This window comes from Macrobrachium rosenbergii, chromosome 54 (assembly GCF_040412425.1).
Source record: "Macrobrachium rosenbergii isolate ZJJX-2024 chromosome 54, ASM4041242v1, whole genome shotgun sequence".
In the NCBI taxonomy this organism is placed as follows: Eukaryota; Metazoa; Arthropoda; class Malacostraca; order Decapoda; family Palaemonidae; genus Macrobrachium; species Macrobrachium rosenbergii.
In genome coordinates this window covers 26,550,698-26,572,337 of record NC_089794.1, presented here as the reverse complement: position 1 = coordinate 26,572,337, position 21,640 = coordinate 26,550,698, and the positions used below count along the sequence as shown (strand labels likewise).

General features: G+C 35.0%; 1 protein-coding gene across 1 annotated transcript in view; it reads left to right on the top strand.

Moving 5' to 3' along the window:
* Positions 1-21,640, top strand: part of LOC136834897 (death-associated protein kinase 1-like) — a 172,980-nt gene that overhangs the window by 15,099 nt on the left and 136,241 nt on the right. The window contains exons 6-8 of the mRNA XM_067097716.1: positions 747-899; positions 1,437-1,572; positions 4,503-4,619. Coding sequence (XP_066953817.1) covers positions 747-899; positions 1,437-1,572; positions 4,503-4,619 — 406 coding nt within the window. The remainder of the gene's footprint in view (positions 1-746; positions 900-1,436; positions 1,573-4,502; positions 4,620-21,640) is intronic.

Sequence of the window (21,640 nt, the reverse complement as noted above, 5' to 3'; positions counted from 1 at the left end):
AGACTTCCAAAGTGTCTGGTAAGTTGAGGTGCTAATGTATCTAGAAGGGAGATCTAGATCACCTACCGTATGTTTTTATAGCAGGGGGGATAGCAACTTCGGAATTCAGTGGCACATAAAATATAATTATGATCTAAATTATTAATAGGTTTTGGTTCTTTTTTTCAACTGACTTGTCTAGGTAGATTTTTGTGTGATTTTGGGCATTTCATAATATAAAAACAGATTTGCAGGAACTTTGAAAGTGCCCTATATTAATTTAAGTGAATGTGTTATGATACTTATTTACAGTATAAGAAGCTTATTTTTAGATAACCTGGAATTTTATTATATTTTAATTGGGGTATGTGAAGTAATCTTGTTTTCATTAATCATTTCTGTATCATTCTAATGAAATCTGTGGTGAATGCAATTTAGAATGCTGGATAACAATTAGGTCATCTGATCACTTTAAGTTTTGGTCATTTTTAAATCTTTAAATGAGAACAAAACTATGAACAAACGATATAAATTTAATGTCAGATCATTTCGTGTTGTGAAGTCATTTCTGGATTTGGAAATTCAAGACTGGAAAATTTTAGCTGGCTGGTTAAAATCTTAATTAATAATCTTAGCTATAGTGTATTATAATGAGAAAATCATAACAGCTTTAAGGGATCGCATAGTTCTTTCTTTGCAGCATTCTTTCATAAACAGAAAAGTTGACATTGTGTTGGTTTTGCATCATTTTATATCACTTTTTGCAGGTTGTCTGGTGCCTCTCCATTCCTCGGTGATACGCAGCAAGAAACTTACAACAACATAACAGCTGTCGATTATACATTTGAGAATGAATTTTTTTCTGGGACGTCGGATCTAGCCAAGGATTTCATTTCTCACCTGCTAGTGAAGGATGCAAGGTAAAGTACAGTGTGGATAAAACAGTGCAATGGGCACCCTGCACACAGCAATCCTTATTTTCTTTACGTGAGTGAGAAGGTAGACACTTTCAAAGTAACTGAATTGTATTAGTTGGGAACCGTTAGTGGTTTTTGAGTCGGGCAAGTTACGTATGGAAATAGTCATTGGTTCAGTCACTGCAGGTAATCACTAATTTATTTATTTTCCATTACCTTCTGTTACTTTTTTCGAATGAACTGCATATTCTTTGGAAGCTTGAATTTCAAGCCAGTGGCCTCTGTGGGCTTGTTTCATATGAATATGTTTCATCTCCTGAATAATAATAATAATATTAGTTATCCTCTAATGTAGATACTCCCTTGCAACTATAGACCTCATTGTGTCTCCTTTTGGAGGGAAAACTTATCTCTCTCTTTCTGAAAGAGGGAGAGAAGTTGTCCCTTCAAAAGCTCAATGAAAAATTTTTATGATCCTTTAGGTCTTTTGTAATAAATTCATGGTGTATTATTCAAATGTGAATGATTTTCCTTAAACAGAAGAAGACTGACAGTGGAGGAATCTCTTGCACACCCATGGATGGCCCCTCAGTCCCTAGAACAAGAAGAGAAGCGTCGCGATGCTCAAACAAACATGGATAACTTTAAGTCTTACCAAGCTAGACGTAGATGGAAGGTATGTATGTTGTTTATGAGAATAAACTAAAATGGGTTCCTGTAAAATTTGGAGGCTCCAGGATTTCTTTATTATTAGATATATGGAATGTAGACATAGTGACTACTTGTGGTATTTGTTTAATGCCAAATCCATAGTGCTGACTGCTGTAGTTGTTTGTCAACAAAAAGTCCTTGGCATTTCAAATAAAAAGAATCCCTGATGTTAGTGAGTAGCACATGTGTGAAGCAGACTAACTTGTTAAATGTGGTCAGATTTTCATTGCTTTTGTAAATACAGTGTTTCTCAGACTAGTGTTTTCCATGAATTGTCCATCCAGCCCATTTCTACTTTTTCATACTTTCATTTTTCTAGTAAGATATTGCTTTCTTTGATGAAGGAACTCCAGACAAATTTAGCTCTATTTATGTTTAATTCTCACTGTGCTTGTGGTTATGGTGCCTCTGTTCAAGCAAGAGGGATGATTAGCAGTTTTTTCTGCAGTCAGCGCCTATTCAGTTTTTGCTACTTAGGTTTTTGTTTTGAGGCTGGCTATTGTAGTTTGCTAGAGAAGTAAGTTTTTCTTTACATCTTTATTGTATTATGGTTCAACTTCATTCTATGGTTTTTTGTAATATAGTGTATCCTTATGTTTTTTCTAGCACTTATGTGTTTACACTTTCACAAGTGTTTAGCACTGCTTGTTTGACAAGTGTTTCTTGTGCATTTGTATGCATTTGTTTTATTGTATTTTGGCTTATAAGAATGTCTGTGACGCACCCCAATTTCATTGAGGGAAAAAAATAAGGTTTCTAGCCTATGGTCCTATGAGCTTGTAGTATTAGGTTATCATACCATATTGTACCAACAGAATCAACAAAAACATTTGTTATTTACCATTTGTTATATTTTCTGTATATGTATTCCCGACGCATGCTGAAAGCTACCTCATAGGTTTACCTCTTCATTGTTTCTTACCGGCAGAACCAACAAAACATTAATAACAGCAAATCATTATATATTATTATAGCAATTGTCAACCACCAATTGATCGAAGCCATGTTGTTATGCGTAAAGAGAATGTTAGCAGGAAGCCAACTACCAAGCAAGTGGATAAGTCTCGAGATAATCACCAATAGGTGGCAGCACACATACTGGAAGTCTGCAAATGCTGTTCTGTAGGCGGCGATAATATTTTAATAAATAACAATGTAGATATTGCTGTTCCAGTCTAAATAATTATAATAAACTTTGGTTTTTTGAACCAGCTGGCCACACCTCAAACAACCAAACTGCAGGGGATTTTTAGGCCACCGTAAGGTAATTCTGTGTGTATGCCCGACATGGAACCTTTACGGTAACAGCAAATCTTTATGAGCTGCTCAGTTTCAAGGATTCAAGCTGTTCTTTATTAAAAACAGTCTCTCTGAACCAGTTGGCCAAACCTCAAAGAACCAAACTGCTCGACCGTTTAAAACCTGAGCTGCTTAGTGTCAAGGGAACTGAGCTGCTCCACCAAAAAGAAAGCAAGGCACTCTAGTGCTGAGGAGTTTCTTACCAACAAAGACCTGAATATTTCCGCTTTCAAGGTCTTTAGTGCTTTTACTGTTATGGGTCCAGGCTGATCCATTTTGAGGAACTGAGTTTTGGCTCTGTTTGAGTCTTTCTGTTCCTTTGAAAAGGATCTGAGCTCTACATTTTCTAAGAAAATGGACTGCTTCACCTTGGTGAATTTGAACTCCTTCACTGCAGAGAATTCAAGTGCCCCACAGTGAAGGCTTTGAACTCCTGTACAGTTAAGGACTTGAACTGCTGTGTTGCTAAAGAACCAAGCAGTGCTATGAGTAAGGGACAGGAGTTGCTCCATTTGTTATGAGCTAAGCCATTCCTTGACTAGGTAGCTAAACTGACCTCTCACTTGTGTTGGTACCATGCTTTCATGGTCAAAGGTACAGTGACAAAATCTGAGCCAGTATTAAAGTGAGACTTAGCGTATTCTGTCTTGCAGACATCGTATACATGTACATCAATGATTGTTCTTTGAAAAATTTTTGTCCAGAACTTCTGTGATAAATGAATAGGGTGCTTTGAGTTGGGTTTGTATTAATAAATGATTTTCAATCATAATTAGCCTGTAATTTGCAGTGTTGATTCCCTTAGATGCCTAAGTTCTGAAGTCTTGAAGACTGAAAAGTCATATGCAACTCTAACCCATCATTAGGTAGGAACTGCTTACCTCGTTCTTTCTTGGGCCTTGTTATGGTTAACAACAGCCACGAGAATTTTCCCTGATGTCCATGTTTCAATTTTGCAAATTAAAATTAATTCATTTTTCTTTTTCCTCTTTCCTTCATTATTTTGTATTCTTTATTTTGTACATTCTTAAATCTCTTGTTTGTAACAAACCCACCAGTTGTTAATAGCCTAAATGTGGTTGTAATATTATATACTAATTTTTTCATTCAAGTCCATCATTAATTGAGAATTGCCCACCTCCCAGCACCCTTGTTCTGTTGTTACAAGTTTTACACTAGACAGTGGGGCTGGCTCTCTTTTCCTAACAGTGAGTCAAAGAAGTGCTTGTGAATACTGTCGCATGTTGATTACTCCTTGAGTTATTCTTATTTTGTCTTCAAGCTTTCAGAATTCTTTACTGCAAATAAAGGTTATGAGTAATGGGTTTGCTTAAAAAAATTAGCTTGTTATCTATGTTTTGTTTTAAAAAATTTCTTAGGTATATACTTAGTTCTTTTGATCATGAAAGTCATCTTTAATTATTTATGAAATGTTTGTATTAAGTAAAGTTTCTTCGTACCGTGATCTTTTATGAAATGCATTTGTTTTACAGTGTTCCAATGTTAAAAGAATTAGATTTTCATAGTAAGAAAAGACAAGTTTTCATAAAAAATATGAACCATTTTTAATGTGTAACTTTTTTCTGTTCATTGCAGCATTCATTGAAAGTTGTTACACTCTGCAATCGTCTCTCGAGAAGTGCCAAATTAAGAAGTCAGAGTGCAGAACTTCTTGATGCCAAGTCAAGTGCCATTACATTACAAGAGGATAAGGTAAGTCACAGTATGAAGTATGAGGTGTTGGTGGTTTGGCATTTTCAATAATATTTTGTTTTGTAGACAAGGAAAAGAGAAAATCCTAATTTAAAATGAGTGCTATTATTAGGTGCTCCATATATTTGATTGTTACACAGGTAATTAGGAGGGGATTACTATTACTGCGTGAATCAAAACCCCATTATTGGTACCATTACTGAGACAATGCTCTGTGTCTAATGGAAGTCAACCAAAAGACTGTCAACTTCTTATCATTTTTAAGATCCTTGTATGGCAAATGTCATCGTCATCTTTTTCCTTCGGGTTTCAATCTACTCAGTTAGGTATGAGATGATTTCTCTCCATCCTGTTCTTCATGTGCAATTTTTTACTGAATTCCCATCAGCTCCAAATCTTCATCAGTGCCTTTTCTCAGTGACTTTTTTGGCCTTCCTATTGGGACTCACTCTATTCCATATATATTCTGACTAACTGCCTCTCTGCCTTTCTCATCACGTGCTTAGGCCGTCTCAGTCTTTGAGATCATGGTTTGTTGTCCAGCCTGTAGACACCACATCTAGCAATATAATCATTTGTAATATGATCATCTTGGTACGTTCCAGCTATGAATCTTAGTTACGCCTAATCGGTATCTCCTCCATTTTCCTAGCAAGTGCCCATGTCTCTTTATACAAATGTATGTTACCTTTTTATTTATGAAATCACCTTCAGTAATATCCATCTCTGACTTTTGGCTGATAACAAGCTACAGATGCATGATAAAACCAAGGAAATTATGAACATTTTCATGCAAATCCCCATTCATCATTTTCTCCCATTTAGTCTTTTTATGATAAATGACAAAAAGCATCAAACTTATATCATAACATCTCAGTCTTAATGTTTGGTAACCAAATAATCCTAAACTAGCAGAGCAGGAACCAAATATATTGTAATTAATTTATGGTACTACAGTTGCGTGAGAGAAGCCAGTGATTATATTACTTACAGAAACGACAAATACAAATTAGATTCAGTGATTTTATTGCTGAAATACCAGATTATCCAAGTACTCTTGATGAAATAAGTCTCTGTTACAAATGGTGATTTCAGCATTGAGACTGATAACCGAAGAGTAATCATAATCATAATTTTGTAAACTACGTACACGAAGCATCAAGACCTGTTCATATATTAAATTTCCATCTCTGAAAAGGGTAAGGAATGTTTGAGTGATAATATAAACAGAATAAATTGTGTTCGTGCAAGAAATGTGTACATGTTTTGGTGAATCTGTTCTTTTCAAAATATAAAGACTACTATTTTCAGACTGGAAAAAGTGGTTATTATAAATAACTAGTAAAATAAGTTGGAAAAAATGAGGCAAACAGGAAATGAAATGGAGGTCAGGAAAACTCTTGAATTGAGGGCAGTATTGATAGACTTTAGAAGTGAGGAAATTGGCCCAGTTCAGAGATAAAAGAGCTGGTTTTTAGTAGAAGAATACAGGAATAGAGAAGAAACTTTGCTCACTTGTTAGTGATATATTAAGAAAAACATTCATGAGAGTTCATGAAAGTAAAAATTAAATGTGTGCTAATGGTTTGTTAATTAATGTAGTGGAAAATGTTTTAAAATGAAGTTTTGAATCTGGGAAAATTATAACAGAAATTGTTGAACAAGGGCCTCCTATAAAAAGTCAAGAATTTTTTGAGAAACTTCGTGCAAAGTTGTTTGTAAACAGGTGAAAAAATCCACGTGCTACTGACCCATTTTCATTGGTAAAAATGAAACTACAGTAGGAAGTAACTTAGATAATGGCTTAGTTGAATATTCCAGCAAGGACAGGTCATGGGAAGGATGGAGATAGTCATTTAATTGTTGCAGCACTTACACAGCCCCTTGTAAGAGTCGTCTTTTTGCATACAATTTAGTAAAGTAAATAAAACATAGTTTGGGACACGTAGGAACCCAGTCATCTTATTGAAAAATCATGGGAGAAATCATGTGGACCTTTCTACCAGAACTATCAAAATTATCTAGAATTTTTTTCATGTTCTGTGGACTAAAAGAAATATGACGGGAAGTGGCTCAGGATGGCTGATATTAAGATGAGAAAAAACTTGACTTCAGCGATGTTTATAGGACTGAAAGAAAAAAACAGACATTGGAGGAATTCCAAAGCTTGGCAGTAGACAGTAAGTAACTCACTGAACCATGCAATCAGAAGATTGTGAATTTCAACGGAGTAGCAGTGGAAAGAGGTGATCTGACAGGCTGTACAAGCGCACCTGATAAGAGAAAGGACTTCCCCACCACTTTTGCTAAATGGGAAAGTATGCAAAATAATACTTTTAGGGGAGAGGAACCATCTTTTGGTGAAGAGGAAGAGGATTGAGAGGCACAGAGTGGTTGGGGGTCATTGATCAACTGAGTTACCATAGATTCAATCCTGTCAAGGAAGAAGACGAAAGGTAATGAACCCCAAGTATGAGACCAATACTTTAGACAAGGATGATCAAAGTAAAACTTAAGTTTCAAGCTTGGAATCAATGGAAGGACATGCAGTAACATCTTAACAGTACTCTAGAATTGTTAACCAGTATTAGGTACATTTGAATGATGTAATCTGTAGTATTCAAAACAGTTGGAGCAAGCTGAGCACGAAAGTATTGATAAAAGTGAGGAGTTTAGTTATATTTAACTTAAAAATAACAGAACTGGATGGGAAAGAAGGCAGAAAAATAGGTGAAAACTGGTTCTGAGAGGAATTGACTTTGTGGTTACAGGATCCCCAGTCAGGTGAGCTCTAAATATCTGAGTTAAAAACTAAAGAGTGGCCAGTTTGAGAATGAGTTCTATCATTAGAAGATGTCTGGAAAGTGAATTTAGAAGAAATTTGGATGGTTTATTCAAAAGCATTAGTAAGAGAAGAACAAAGGACTGAAGAACATTACTGATATGGAGGAAGAGAAGAGTGATAGAGAGAAAAGGACCACTGGAGATGACTGTAAGCAGAAATTGGACCACTCTCAACCATGTCATATATAAATTAGTTAGACAAAAAGCTAGAAGTAAACCAATGGTCACGAGGAATAGGACCACGAGCAGGAAGTGTTGCTGACAGTCATTTGCCAGACTTGTCATTTGTTTTAGAGTTATCAAGAATGACAGATGATTAGTCAGTGTTCTGCAGGGAGGATGACCAAAGGTCAGTGAGATAGGAAAGTGGGGCATCATTTGATTGTACCGTACAAAAGCCATACTGGTAATCTGAATTCAAGATTTGGATTTCAGGTGCTGTATAAAATGCAAGGATGGCTGTTTTAATCCTTCCAATTCCCATCCAGCTGCTTTACTTCTGCTATTGCTAAGCATTCACAAATTTACACAACTTTATAATGCAAGTTGAGTAAATTTGTGAATATTTAGCAATATTAGAAGCATAAGGTGTTAAATTGGCACTGGAAGGTTTAATGGTTCCATCCTTGTTAGAGAGAGATGCTAGGCCAGCACATGTTTCAAGAGGAGGAGTAAGTGCATGACTTGGGACCCCCAAAAAAAAAAAAAATGCCCAAAAAACACAGGAGCCATTTAGTCTGCAAAGTTCCTGGGAAGTAAAGCAGGAATATGAACAGGGCTAGGTACTTAGCCTGTCATTAGTTAAATACCAAATGCTTCCTCTGTAATAAGTGCATGATTGGACCATAAAATATGCCAAAAAAATAAGAGTTAGTTCGTATGCAAACTCCTAGAAAAGTAAAGAAGGACCAGAGCTAAACCAGATACTTCGCCACATATTATTTATTTGCCTAATACTTCCTCCATGCTTGCATGACTAAATCCAGCTAAAATTTCTTTTTGGCATAGACAATACAGCCAATACAATCTACACAGAAGTCATTACGTGGCAGAGCAGAATTTGTACAAGTATGTGACAAGGTCATGTAATCTTGTGGGAATGTTTACACAGCTCTCTTTATAGAAATTGTATGTGCTGGTAACAGCTCATAAAATAAATTTTGAAGGACCCATTTAGTAATGTAAAATCTGTTTGTTGAAAATAATTCTCGTCCATTTCATTGAATGCTTGATTGTGTACGGTATAAAGTGATTGAGCTCGTATATATGTTTGTATAGAGTGTTATGTATTCTTGCTCTGTTTATTCAGAGAGAGAGAGAGAGAGAGAGAGAGAGAGAGAGAGAGAATGATAATATACCACTTCTAAAATATAGTATTAATACAATTGGTATTGTATGTTGTTCAGAGAGAGAGAGAGAGAGAGAGAGAGAGAGAGAGAGAGAGAGAGAACAGTTGATATTCTATGGTGTTTAGGAGAGAGAGAGAGAGAGAGAGAGAGAACAGTTGATGTTTCATGGTGTTTGGGAGTATGAGAGAGAGAAAGAGAAAGAGAGAGAGAGAGACTTCTTGAAGGTTGCGGTTTCTGCATCTCCTGAAGTGGTCTGGTGCTAACTGTGGATAACACATTTCATTTATCATCGTCTCGTCTACACAGTGAATGATGATGATTGTGAATAATCTTAAACATCTTTTGTTGAATGTTTTCCTGACCTTTGTTTATTTTTGTTTGTTTGTCATACTTTGTTTGTTTCCCGTTTCGTCTGGGTGGTCCAGATTCTGAGATTCTTTGCCGAAAGTTTATGTTTGTCCTTCAAACTCCTTCAGGCTTCCATTGTTCGAAGGAGACCTTGATTTTATTCTCTCGAATTGATTTCCATTTTGAGTTTTACATTTTGTAAGATTTTTTCCTTTGAATTGATTTATTTTTTATTCGTAGTTTAATATCTTGTCATATTTTTTCCCTTTGACTTGATTTATCTCTGTATTTTAATATTTTGTATTTCAGCCACTTGATTTGTTTTTTATTTATAGTTTAATATTTTGTAATATTTTATCTTAACGGGTTTATACCTTTATATTTTGTATTATTTATTTAAGGAAATTTTATGAGTTTATTACTATGACCTTCGTGGAGAGAGAGAGAGAGAGAGAGAGAGAGAGAGAGAGAGAGAGAGAGAGAGAGAGAGAGAGCACAATTTTGAAGTATGATTTTAATACAATTGATACTGTATGTTGAGAGAGAGAGAGAGAAAGAGAGATAGATAGATAGCACATTTTTTTAATATAATTTTAATGCAATTAACATTATATGTTGAGAGAGAGAGAGAGAGAGAGAGAGAGAGAGAGAGAGAGAGAGAGAGAGAGAGATTTCATCAAATCTTTCTCGTAGTGCTCCGTGAGAAGAACAAGTCAGTTCCTTTACGCAGCCGTTTTCTGTTAGTTCATTGAGTGCTGGAACGCGGCCTGACTTCCGTTCGCTGCTGGGAAAATACTTTTTATTTTAACCACTCCTGTTTGCGTTCTACCTGAGTGGCCATACTTATAGCGTAACTCTCTCTCTCTCTCTCTCTCTCTCTCTCTCTCTCTCTCTCTCTCATATACTCCTGAAGACTATAAAATATCAACTGTATCATTTTACACAAATGCTCTCTCTCTCTCTCTCTCTCTCTCTCTCTCTCTCTCTCTAAAGACTATAAAATATCAACTGTATCATTTTACACTAATGCTCTCTCTCTCTCTCTCTCTCTCTCTCTCTCTCTCTCTCTCTCTCTATATACTCCTAAAGACTATAAAATATCAACTGTATCAATTTACACAAATTATCTCTCTCTCTCTCTCTCTCTCTCTCTCTCTCTCTCTCTCTCTCTCTCTCTCTCTCTCTCTCTCTCCTAAACACCATACATTAACAATTGCATTTATATTATATATCAGGAATGTTATATTACCAATCTCTCTCTCTCTCTCTCTCTCTCTCTCTCTCTCTCTCTCTCTCTCTCTCTCTCTCTCTCTCTCTCTCACGCGCGCACGCACACACACACACACGCACACACAAACACACGTTACCATGTAATTTTCCCTTGGGCCGTCATTATTTTCCCGACTGGCGTGGAAATAGCCAGACGTTGTCATCTCGTCTTGAACGTGGTTTGAATAGTGCCTAGTGTAGTTGTGTTTACAGATACACTCGAGTATACTGTACACTCATGTATACACATTAAGTGTATATTGTGTATGAAAGTTTTGTGTTTGTTTATTTCTGTTAAGATATCGTGAATAGTGTATTTGTGTATTTTCAATATGAAGATGAATACACTTAAGTATACACGCATGCGTACACAGTAAGTGTATATTGCGTATGAAAGTTTGTGTTTCTGTTAAGATATTAACGTGGATAGTGTATTTGTGTTTTGTGTATTTTCCATATGAAAATACACACATATATATACTGTATGTGTTTGTATATATATATACAGTAGGCTATATACACGTGAATGGGAAAAGTTTTTATATTGCACGTGTTTTCTGTATTATTTTTTAAGAAATTCTCTCTCTCTCTCTCTCTCTCTCTCTCTCTCTCTATTTTATTTTTGCGTAATGAAGTTATATATACATGTATTTGAAGTTTTTAATAGTGTATTATACGAAAGAGAGAGAGAGAGAGAGAGAGAGAGAGAGAGAGAGAGAGAGAGAGAGAGAGAGAGAGAGAGAGAGAGAGAGAACTTACTACAAATAATACACAAAATACACAGAATATAAAAACTTTTGTGTCTAAGTTTTGTGCATTGAAAGAAAAATTCCGTTAGAATATTTAACGGAATCTGTTTTTTAATTTATGGAAAATACAAGTAGTGATGTTATCTTAAGATCAAAGTCATATTATCAACGTCAGAAAAGTGTACGCGATTGATTGATTGATGGCAGCAAGTGGCGTCACGACCATTACTGTATATGCTTTGAAACAAGACATCGTATTCACTTCATTAATTTGGTTAGCTTTTGAAAGAGAAAAAAGGAAGATTTTTTTAACCCTTTGTTGAATCATTTGGTTCTGTCGTGTATTTTTTGCAAGAAGTTGTGCGCAGACCCTGAGCGTTTAAATTCACGGCAGAGCAAAATGAAAAGAGTTTATAAGAATTTTCTCTCATAGGGTGAGTTTTAAATCAGCCTGGAGATTGAAGATGTCTTGTCCAGCTGTGAACAAGTCAATAAAATAGTGATTGTGTTCTGTTCGATTCTGAAGGCAGTTTGTTTTAAGAAACTGTACATTGATGCTTGCAGGATGCTTAGAGGGTATCCTACTGTATACGTTGATGCTTGCAGGATAAGTTACGTCAACGATTTGAAAGGTATCCTGCAGTATACGTTGATAGCCTTGGAAGAAATTGAATACGCAGTTTGCCAAGATTGAAATCCCGGAGTGTGGATTGATGTTTGTGGAATAATTAAATGTTACAAGTCCTGAACTTTACGTTGATACCATTGGAAGAAGTTATTCTGTCTACAGATTCCAAAAGTTTGAATTCCCGGATTGTAGATTGATGCGTGTGGAATAATAATTATATAACCCTTAGATTTTAAAGCATTGACGGCTTGAACTGTGCTAATTCCCTCTCTAAGAAGTTGCTCAGTCCACAGTTAGGAAGTATTCAAGTCCTGCGTATTGCACTGATTTACAGGAAGAAGTTTTTGAGTTGCCATCTTGAAAAATCAGTCTTCAACTACAGTTTGGTTTTCTAGGAAGAAGATATTGAATAGACAGTTTGAAAAAATCGAAAATCCTCAGCTTGAAGTTGGTTTCTAGGAGGAATTTATTGAATAGACAATTTGAAAAATCTTAAGTCCTCAACTTCAAGTTGGTTTCTAGGAAGAAGTTATTCAATTGCCTATTTGAAAAAATCGAAAGTCTTCAACTTCAAGTTTGTTTTTAGGAAGAAGTTCTTTAATTCCCAACTTCAGAACATTCAGTTCTTGAACTGTACATTGATGCCTGCTACCACTACTCAATCTACAGTTTGAAAACATTGATGCTTCTGAACTGTACGTTGATACTTGTGATATAAACTGCCCAGTCCACAGCTTGAAAACTCAGAAGTCCCTAAGGAACTCTCCTTGATCTAGGAATTGTGGGAACCATTTTCTCAAACCCATGGGGACTTCAACGCCCGACAGTAGCGACGAGGTAAGAAACAATACAATTCAGTATTCTTATGGCAGACTGTACTAGTAATGCTTCTCAGTTTACGTATGAAATTTTTGGAAGGACTCGCGGGAAACTATAGCAGTCACAATGGCATTTAATTGTTTATCATTATTCAAGCGTAACCAGAACCAAAACACAAAGGCCCCCGTAGGGGGGTACCGCATGAACTTTAGGCATTACTTGAGGTTCTTTGCGGCGTGCCTTCGGCCTCTAGCTGCAACCCCTTTCGTTCCTTTTACAGTACCTCCATTCATATCTTTCCTACCTCTTGCTGTCCACCCTCTCCTAACAATTGATTCATAGTGCAACTGCTTTGAGGTTTTCCTCCTGTTACACCTTTCAAACCTTTTACTGTCAATTTTCATTTCAGCGCTGAATGACCTCAGAGGTCCCAGTGCTTGGCCTTTGGCATAAATTCTATATTCAACTCAATACATATTTACACCTGCGTCATTGTGGATTTCTTCACCATTTTAGTGACTCACGCTATCATGAGATTTTTATGGATTATTATTGTCATTATATCGTTATTAGTTTTGTGATTCATTTTTGCTCCGAGTTCAGAAGCTTGTTCAAGATTTGTCAGGAAAGAGGAAACGCATGTTACTTTTAAAATTTATTTGATTTTTTCTCTAAAATTTATTTTATTTCTGTATTGAAAAATAAGCATTGAAAAAACTTTTAAATACTGAATAAGTCTCACCTGGTTTGGTTTCAGTTCTGTAGAGAATTCGCAAATTCCTCAGTTTCTCGAACTAATAAAATATTGGTTTGATGGAAATTTCCCACTTCTATCTATCTAATTAATGATCTATCTGTCTATCTATCTGTCTGTCTGTCTGTTTGTCTGTGTCCGTATCTATCTAGCTGTCTGTGTCCGTCTGTCTTTGTGTGTGTTGGTTCTGGTCAGAGTTGAATGGCCTCGTTCAGACCACAAAGTTCTGCTTTCGCGAGAGTTTGAAGGTTGCGCCTCTAAATGGACGAATATCGAGTCTTGTTTGGATCAGAGATATTTGTCTTTGTATATATATATATATATATATATAATAAAGTTTTGGTGACCACTTTTTTTTATTCTGATTTAGTGATGTTACACTTCGTTGCTGAGATAGGGAAGTTGCCTTCTATCTAGGATTGGAAGATTACTTTGTACTGTATATATACTGTAGATGGGAAGATTGCTTTTTGTATGTGGGATGGGAAGGTTACCATTTGCATCTGACGCAGGGGAAGAGATTGCCATCAGTTTGATTAAAAGGGAAGAGATTGCCATCTGTAAATGATTTAAAGGGAAAAGGTTGCCATTTGCGTCTGATTTAAAGGGAAAAGATTGCCATTTGCATCTGATTTAAAGGGAAAAGATTGCCATTTGCATCTGATTTAAAGGAAAGAGATTGCCACTTGCATCGGATTTAAAGTGAAAAGATTGCCATTTTGCATCTGATTTAAAGGGAAGAGATTGCCATCAATTTGATTAAAAGGGAAGAGATTGCCATCTGTAAATGATTTAAAGGAAAAAGATTACCATTTGCATCTGATTTAAAGGGAAAAGATTGCCATTTTGCATCTGATGTAAAGGAAAGAGATTGCCATTTGCGTCTGATTTAAAGGGAAAAGATTGCCATTTGCATCTGATTTAAAAGGAAAAGATTGCCATCTGCATCAGATGTAGGGGAAGAGGTTACCATCACTTTGATTTAGGGAGGGTGATTGCCCTCTGGTTCTGAGGCAGAGATTTTTTTTTTAGTTTTAATCAAGGCGACTGACAAAAGGGATTTAGTTTTTTAGATTTAATGAAGGCGATTGATGAAATTGTTTGTGTTCAAATTACTACAATTTGGACGAAGGTTCGGAAGATTGTGGTTGGTGTGTTATGTACAGAAATTGTCAACAGATTTGAGGTTTGAGAAGCGTGAATACTGCTCTGCAGAGGAAGATTTTTTTAATATGTTTATTGAAAATATGAGATTTTTCATATTCATTGCGTAAAAGGATATACCATTCAGGCTATCCAGGAAGATTACATTCTTCTCAAGCAAGATGATTTGTACTGTTGGTCACTGTTTGGCGAAATCCTCTCTTGAATTGAATTGAATATAGAATTTAGGCCAAAGGCTAAGCACTGGAACCCATGAGGTCATTCAGAGCTGAAACGGAAATTGACAGTAAAAAGGTTTGAAAGGTGTAACAGGAGGAAAACCTCGTAGATGCACTATGAAACAATTCTTATGAGGGTTGAGGAAAGTAAGATGGAAGAAAGAGAATATGAAAGGAGGTACAGTAAAAGGAATGAAAGGGGTTGCAGCTAGGGGCCGAAGAGGACGCTGCAAAGAACCTTTATTAATGCCTACAGTGCACCCCGTGAGGTGCACTGACGGCACAAGCCCCCCTGAGGGGGACCTACCTGTGTTCGTCCAGTCACTGGGACCTTTAAACCAGTCGCCGTTATTTTGGCTAAGCGGAAGTCGCTGCCACCATGATGGTGGATGTGGTTTGGTGGTCTCTCTCTCTCTCTCTCTCTCTCTCTCTCTCTCTCTCTCTCTCTCTCTCTCTCTCTCTCGTAAAGCAGGTTGTAATCAGACGATGCTATTTTTATCAGACACTGTTTGAAAGACCTCTCTCTCTCTCTCTCTCTCTCTCTCTCTCTCTCTCTCTCTCTCTCTCTCTCTCTCTCTCTCTCTCTCTCTCTCTCTCTCTCATAAAGCAGGTAGTAGATTCAGTTGTTAAGACATAATCAGACGATGCTCCTTGTGCGAGACACTACTTGAAAGACTCTCTCTCTCTCTCTCTCTCTCTCTCTCTCTCTCTCTCTCTCTCTCTCGTATGTTAACTGTGAGAATTATGAATGAGAAGGGAATGATGAAAGACCAGCCGTTTGACGCTTGGTTGAGCTGAAGGGAATTTGTGGTTTTGAAAAGTTCTTCGTGAGAAGAGAAATTTTATAATATATATATGCATGTGTATATATGTTATATCAAATGTTAAATATATAATATATATGCTATATATAATATATATACTGTATACAGTGATATATATATAGACATATATATATATATATATATATATATATATATTATATATATATATATAATATTTATATGTATATTAAATATATATGTATGTATAAATATATTATATGTATATAATATATATATATATATATATAAATATATGTAATATATATATATATAAATTTTTTTTTATTTATTTATTTATTTATTTAGTTATTTATTTATTTATTTATATATATATTTATTTATTTATTTATTTATTTATATATATATATATATATATATATATATATATATATATATATATATATATATAGAGAGAGAGAGAGAGAGAGAGAGAGAGAGAGAGAGAGAGAGAGAGAGAGAGAGAGAGAGAGAGAGAGAGACGAAACACACTTGACTCAGTTCGCCAAAACAGTTGTGAAGTTGTAGATTATATAAGTGAATATTTTGAATCCTTGATATAGTATAAAGCACTGAATGAAAACATTCTCTCTCTCTCTCTCTCTCTCTCTCTCTCTCTCTCTCTCTCTCTCTCTATGAAATCACTCCCTGTGACGTAACGGTTTCTGGGCGCAGAGAAACGCATGTATAAAAATGAAGGATTTTTCAGTCAGATTGCAGATAACGTTTCTGCTACATTACAGTGGTTAGGATACTCGCTTCAGTGACAGGAGGGACTTGGTTGAATTCCCGGGTGAGGATTAGAAAGTATTTTTTTAAATGATATTCGTTTTGTTCAAATTCACAGTGAGTCAAGAAGTTCTAAAAATTGAATAAGTTCCTGGCTGTTAGTTAGCTGTCGTGGGTCACTACAGTTGAGTAACTACTAGCTACATGATTCAGTGATTTAGGTTATTAAAAGGCGTAATGGATTCATAGGATCATTTTTGTAATTGCTTGGTCAGGTACTACGTAGGGTTCGAGGTTTCTGAGCCACTAGACTAAAATCTTCTTCCCAGTTTAATTTATATCTACATATATATTAGATATATATGTATATATATATATTATATATATATTAAACATGTACAGTATATATACATAATATTAAATTATATATATACATATATATAATGTTTATGTATGTATATATTTATATACATAAATATATTTCAATATATTTATATATATTTATATGTTTGTGTTTATATATATTTATATACATATATATATATTTAAATATATATATATATATATATATATATATATATATATAAAGAAAAAGTATAAATTGCATTATAACACAATACACTTACATTTACAAAATATGGAATAAATCATTATTTTCAAGTTATAAAAATAGCAATGAGGCCTTTTTTACAAGTACAAGAAATATGCGTGGAATATAACTGACGTATTTGATTCTACGCTTGAGTCACAAAGAGAGAGAGAGAGAGAAAGAGAGAGAGAGAGATTTTTAACGGCAATGAGAGCGATTGTTACCGTGCACTGATGCGTGGAATGTGTTGCTTGCAATTGCACGCAGCCCTTGCTGGGAATGACAACTGCAGCATGCATTAGAGAGCTTAGCGTTGCAGAAGGAGTTTCGCCTTCGGAATGATTGCACACAAGCATACGCATGTATGCACATACAGACATGCATACGTAATATATATAAAAATATATATACATATATATTTATGTATGTATATGTATATATATATATGTGTGTATATATCTATCTATCTATCTATCCTCTACTTGCCTTATTAACCATGTATTCCCTATATTCCCATTCCTTATATCCTGGCTCTGCTGGCAAACATAACTCGATTCCGTGACGCCATCTTTGTACTCCGAGTGACAATAGTTAGACTGGTTTTAAAACAAAGACCTACAAACTAGCCCTTTGATTTATGGGCAAGGCCTCCTCTCCCCATACAAGCAAGATATTTCTTTTACTTCCTTGTTGTGAAACTCGCCTCTCTCTCTCTCTCTCTCTCTCTCTCTCTCTCTCTCTCTCTCTCTCTCTCTCTCTCTCTCTCTCTCTCTCTCTCCAATACATTTCCTGATATATTCTCATCAATCTCTTCAGATAAAAATCCCTTCTATTTTCACTTTCACTTTCCGCCGGATGATGAACAGGTGTAACCACCATCATCCACTCGCCTTCTTCGCCATTGCATCCGTCAGCTTGCGTTCTCATCTACTCTGTTGTGACAAATGATCTGAGGAATGTTTTCTCTCTCTCTCTCTCTCTCTCTCTCTCTCTCCCTCTCTCTGCTTTCCTACGTTTTTGTGTTGTGGTTTATTGAAAATACTGGTAAAATTTTACTGTATCTCTCTCTCTCTCTCTCTCTCTCTCTCTCTCTCTCTCTCTCTCTCTCTCTCTCTCTCTCTGCTTTCCTACATGATTTGTGTTGGGGATATTGGAAATACTGATAAGTGTCCAGTGAGAGAGAGAGAGAGAGAGAGAGAGAGAGAGAGAGAGAGAGAGAGAGAGAGAGAGAGAGATGTTTACAGTAAAATTACAGCAGTATTTTGAATAAACCTCAACCACAAAACATGTAGCAAAGCAGAGAGAGAGAGAGAGAGAGAGAGAGAGAGAGAGAGAGAGAGAGAGAGAGAGAGAATGTTTACAGTATCTCTCTCTCACTGGACACTTAACTGCCCTTACGATACCTTGATGACCACAACCATTGCGACGCATGCCCATTTACCAGTCAATCAATCAATCAACCTATCATATATCACAGATAACATTTCGTCAGAATGTGAATGACTCAGCATTGGCTGGGAAGAATGACTGAAAGAATGACTGAGTTTGAGTGCGAAGAATGAGTCAAATTTAGCGGTTTTAGGGAAAGAATGATATTTGTTTTTTTTGGGTGGGGGGGTTGCTTGGGGTGGGGAGAATGTTTCCTCTTAGCGGTATAGAATGACTTTGAAGTTACATATGAACTATTGAGAGGAATTTTATTTTATTTTTTGAAGATATGAAATATTGACGGGAATTTTAATTTTTTTTTTTTTTTTTTTTTAGTTTTCTAAAAAAAAAACTACTGTCCCGGCTTTGTTTGTCCGTCCGCACTTTTTCTGTCCGCACTTTTTTCTGTCCACACTTTTTCTATATGCCCTCTGATCTTAAAAACTACTGTGGCTAGAGGGCTGCAAATTGGTATGTCGATCATCCACCCTCCAATCATCAAACATACCAAATTGCAGCCCTCTAGCCTCAGTAGTTTTGATTTTATTTAAGGTTAAAGTTAGCCATAGTCGTGCGTCTGGCAACGATACAAGCCAGGCCACCACCGGGCTGTGGTTAAACTTTCATGGACCGCGGCTCATGCATCATTATACCGAGACCACCCAAAGATAGATCTGTTTTCGGCGGCCTTGATTATACGCTGTACAGAAAACTCGATTACCCGAAGAAAGTTCGGCGCATTTTTTACTTGCTTGAAATTACTTATATGAAATATTGAGGGGAATGTTATTTAATTTTTTGAAGTTACGTATGAAATACTGACAGGAATTTCCATGATTTATTTAGCCGGAAGAATGACGTAATACTGCGGGAAAGTGGTCATAGGAAATTGAGGTTGATTCTCAGACCACCTCAAATTATTCCTCCTCCTCCTCCTCCTCCTCCTCCTCCTCCTCCTCCTCCTCCTCCTCCTCCTCCTCCTCCTCCAATTATTCTTCTCCCTCTTTCCTCTTCCCTTCCTGGTCCGTATGGTCCGCAGTCCGTAATGTTAGCGGAAATAATCGAGCGATTTCCGTTACGTGGGACAGGTATTATGTTGCCTGTGTAGACGATAGTTTCTGTCGATGTCTTATGTATATACTGTGTGTTTATATATATATGCATATATGTATAACTGAATCACGAAAATATGGAACGTGATGAATATATAAATAAAGATAAATTATCTTTATATATACAAATATATATATACCTATGTATAATATATATATATATATACATATATATATATATATCCATAAGTATGTATAAACTATATAAACATATATATATTTTATATATATATGTATATATATTATTTATATATACATGTTTATACATATGTATATATATGTATATATATATTTATATGTACATTTATATATATATATATACACACACACACACACACACACATATATATATATATATATATATATATATATATATATATATATATATATATATATATATATATATATATATATATATAATGTACTTGTATATGCTACTTGATTTACTTCTAAACACCGTCCACCCCATCTACAAAAATAACCCGCACCTAGCACAATACTGTATACCTTTTAGCGTTCGTCAAACGTCATATTCCACCCGGTTTTTCTTGACCCGTCCTCTTTAGAGATCTGACCTACGATTTTTATGATATATTCAAGAGCCGGTTTTCCACAGCGGTCATTTGAACTGGGTCCTTGAACTTCTCTCGCCCCGTGTTTTGTGTTCGATTTATTTTTAAGTTTTTTTTTTTGTTGGTCTGAATTGGTGTTTGCGTGGAAAATTAATGGATGGGTTTTTTTTATTGTTGTTGTCGGGGTTGGGGGGTTTGATCTGTTTTGTGTTGTGGTGGGTTGAAGGGGTGATTGTTGTGTGTACACACACACACACACATACATACATTTATACACGTGTGTGTGTGTGTGTATATACTGTGTGTATATATATATATATATATATATATATATATATATATATATATATATATAGTATGTATAGAGAGAGAGAGAAAGGTATGTGTTGATATATACATCCATCCATACGTACATACATACATTTATATATATCTTTATATATTTTTATATATATAATATATATATATATACAGGGCATTGTGTATCATTTATATGTATATATTGTGTATATATTCATAGATTCATATATAGATAATCTACATATATAATTATATATATATATATATATATATATATATATATATATATATATATATTATATATATATATATAATATACATATATAATTGTATATATATATAATATTCACACACACACACACACACACTCATCCACATAAATAAACTCATCCTATCCACCCATGAAATCTATGGCCAGACAAACACGGAATCGACAAAGGTCCAAGAAGGTCATGGCCACCAAACATCTCTCGTCCCATTTGCCTGTTGCTCACCTGTTCACACTGACCACCGCCTAAAGGTGACGAACTCAAGCAAGCGTCCTCAGGGCAGGGAACATTCTGCGGATGTTTTTTTTTTTTCCTGACCTTGAGAGTTGCGACGCCTATTTTTTTGCTTGTTCTTTTTCTTTTGGGATTGTTGGGTAAGTATGTATATGTATATATATATATATATATATATATATATATATATATATATATATATATATATATAGCTATATATATTCTGCTGATGTTTTTATTCTGACCTTGAGATATTATATATATGTATATATTCTGCTAATGTTTTTATTCTGACCTTGAGAGTTGCGACGCCTAATTTTTTTCATGTTCTTTTCCCTTGAGGTTGTTGGGTTATATATATATATATATATATATATATATATATATATATATATATATACATACATTTATTCTGCGGATTTTTTCTGACCTTGAGAGTTGCGACGTATATTTTTTGTATGTTAAACAATTTTTTCTTTTGGGGTTTTGGGAAGGTGTATATATACATATATATATATATATATGCATTTATATATTATATATACACACACACACACACATATATATTTATATATATATATATATATATATATATATATATATATATATATATTAGTAAGATTATTAAATTGTATTTTTCATTATTGTTGTGTATTTTGCATGTATGTTCCTGACCTTGAGAGCTGCGACGCCTTTTTTTGCCTTTAGTTTTTTTTCGTTTGGGGCTGTTGGGAAAGATATACAGTTATATTTTCAATATTATGTAAATATGTTTATATACACACTTGAGGGCCTATAGTATATAATTATAATATATATACACAT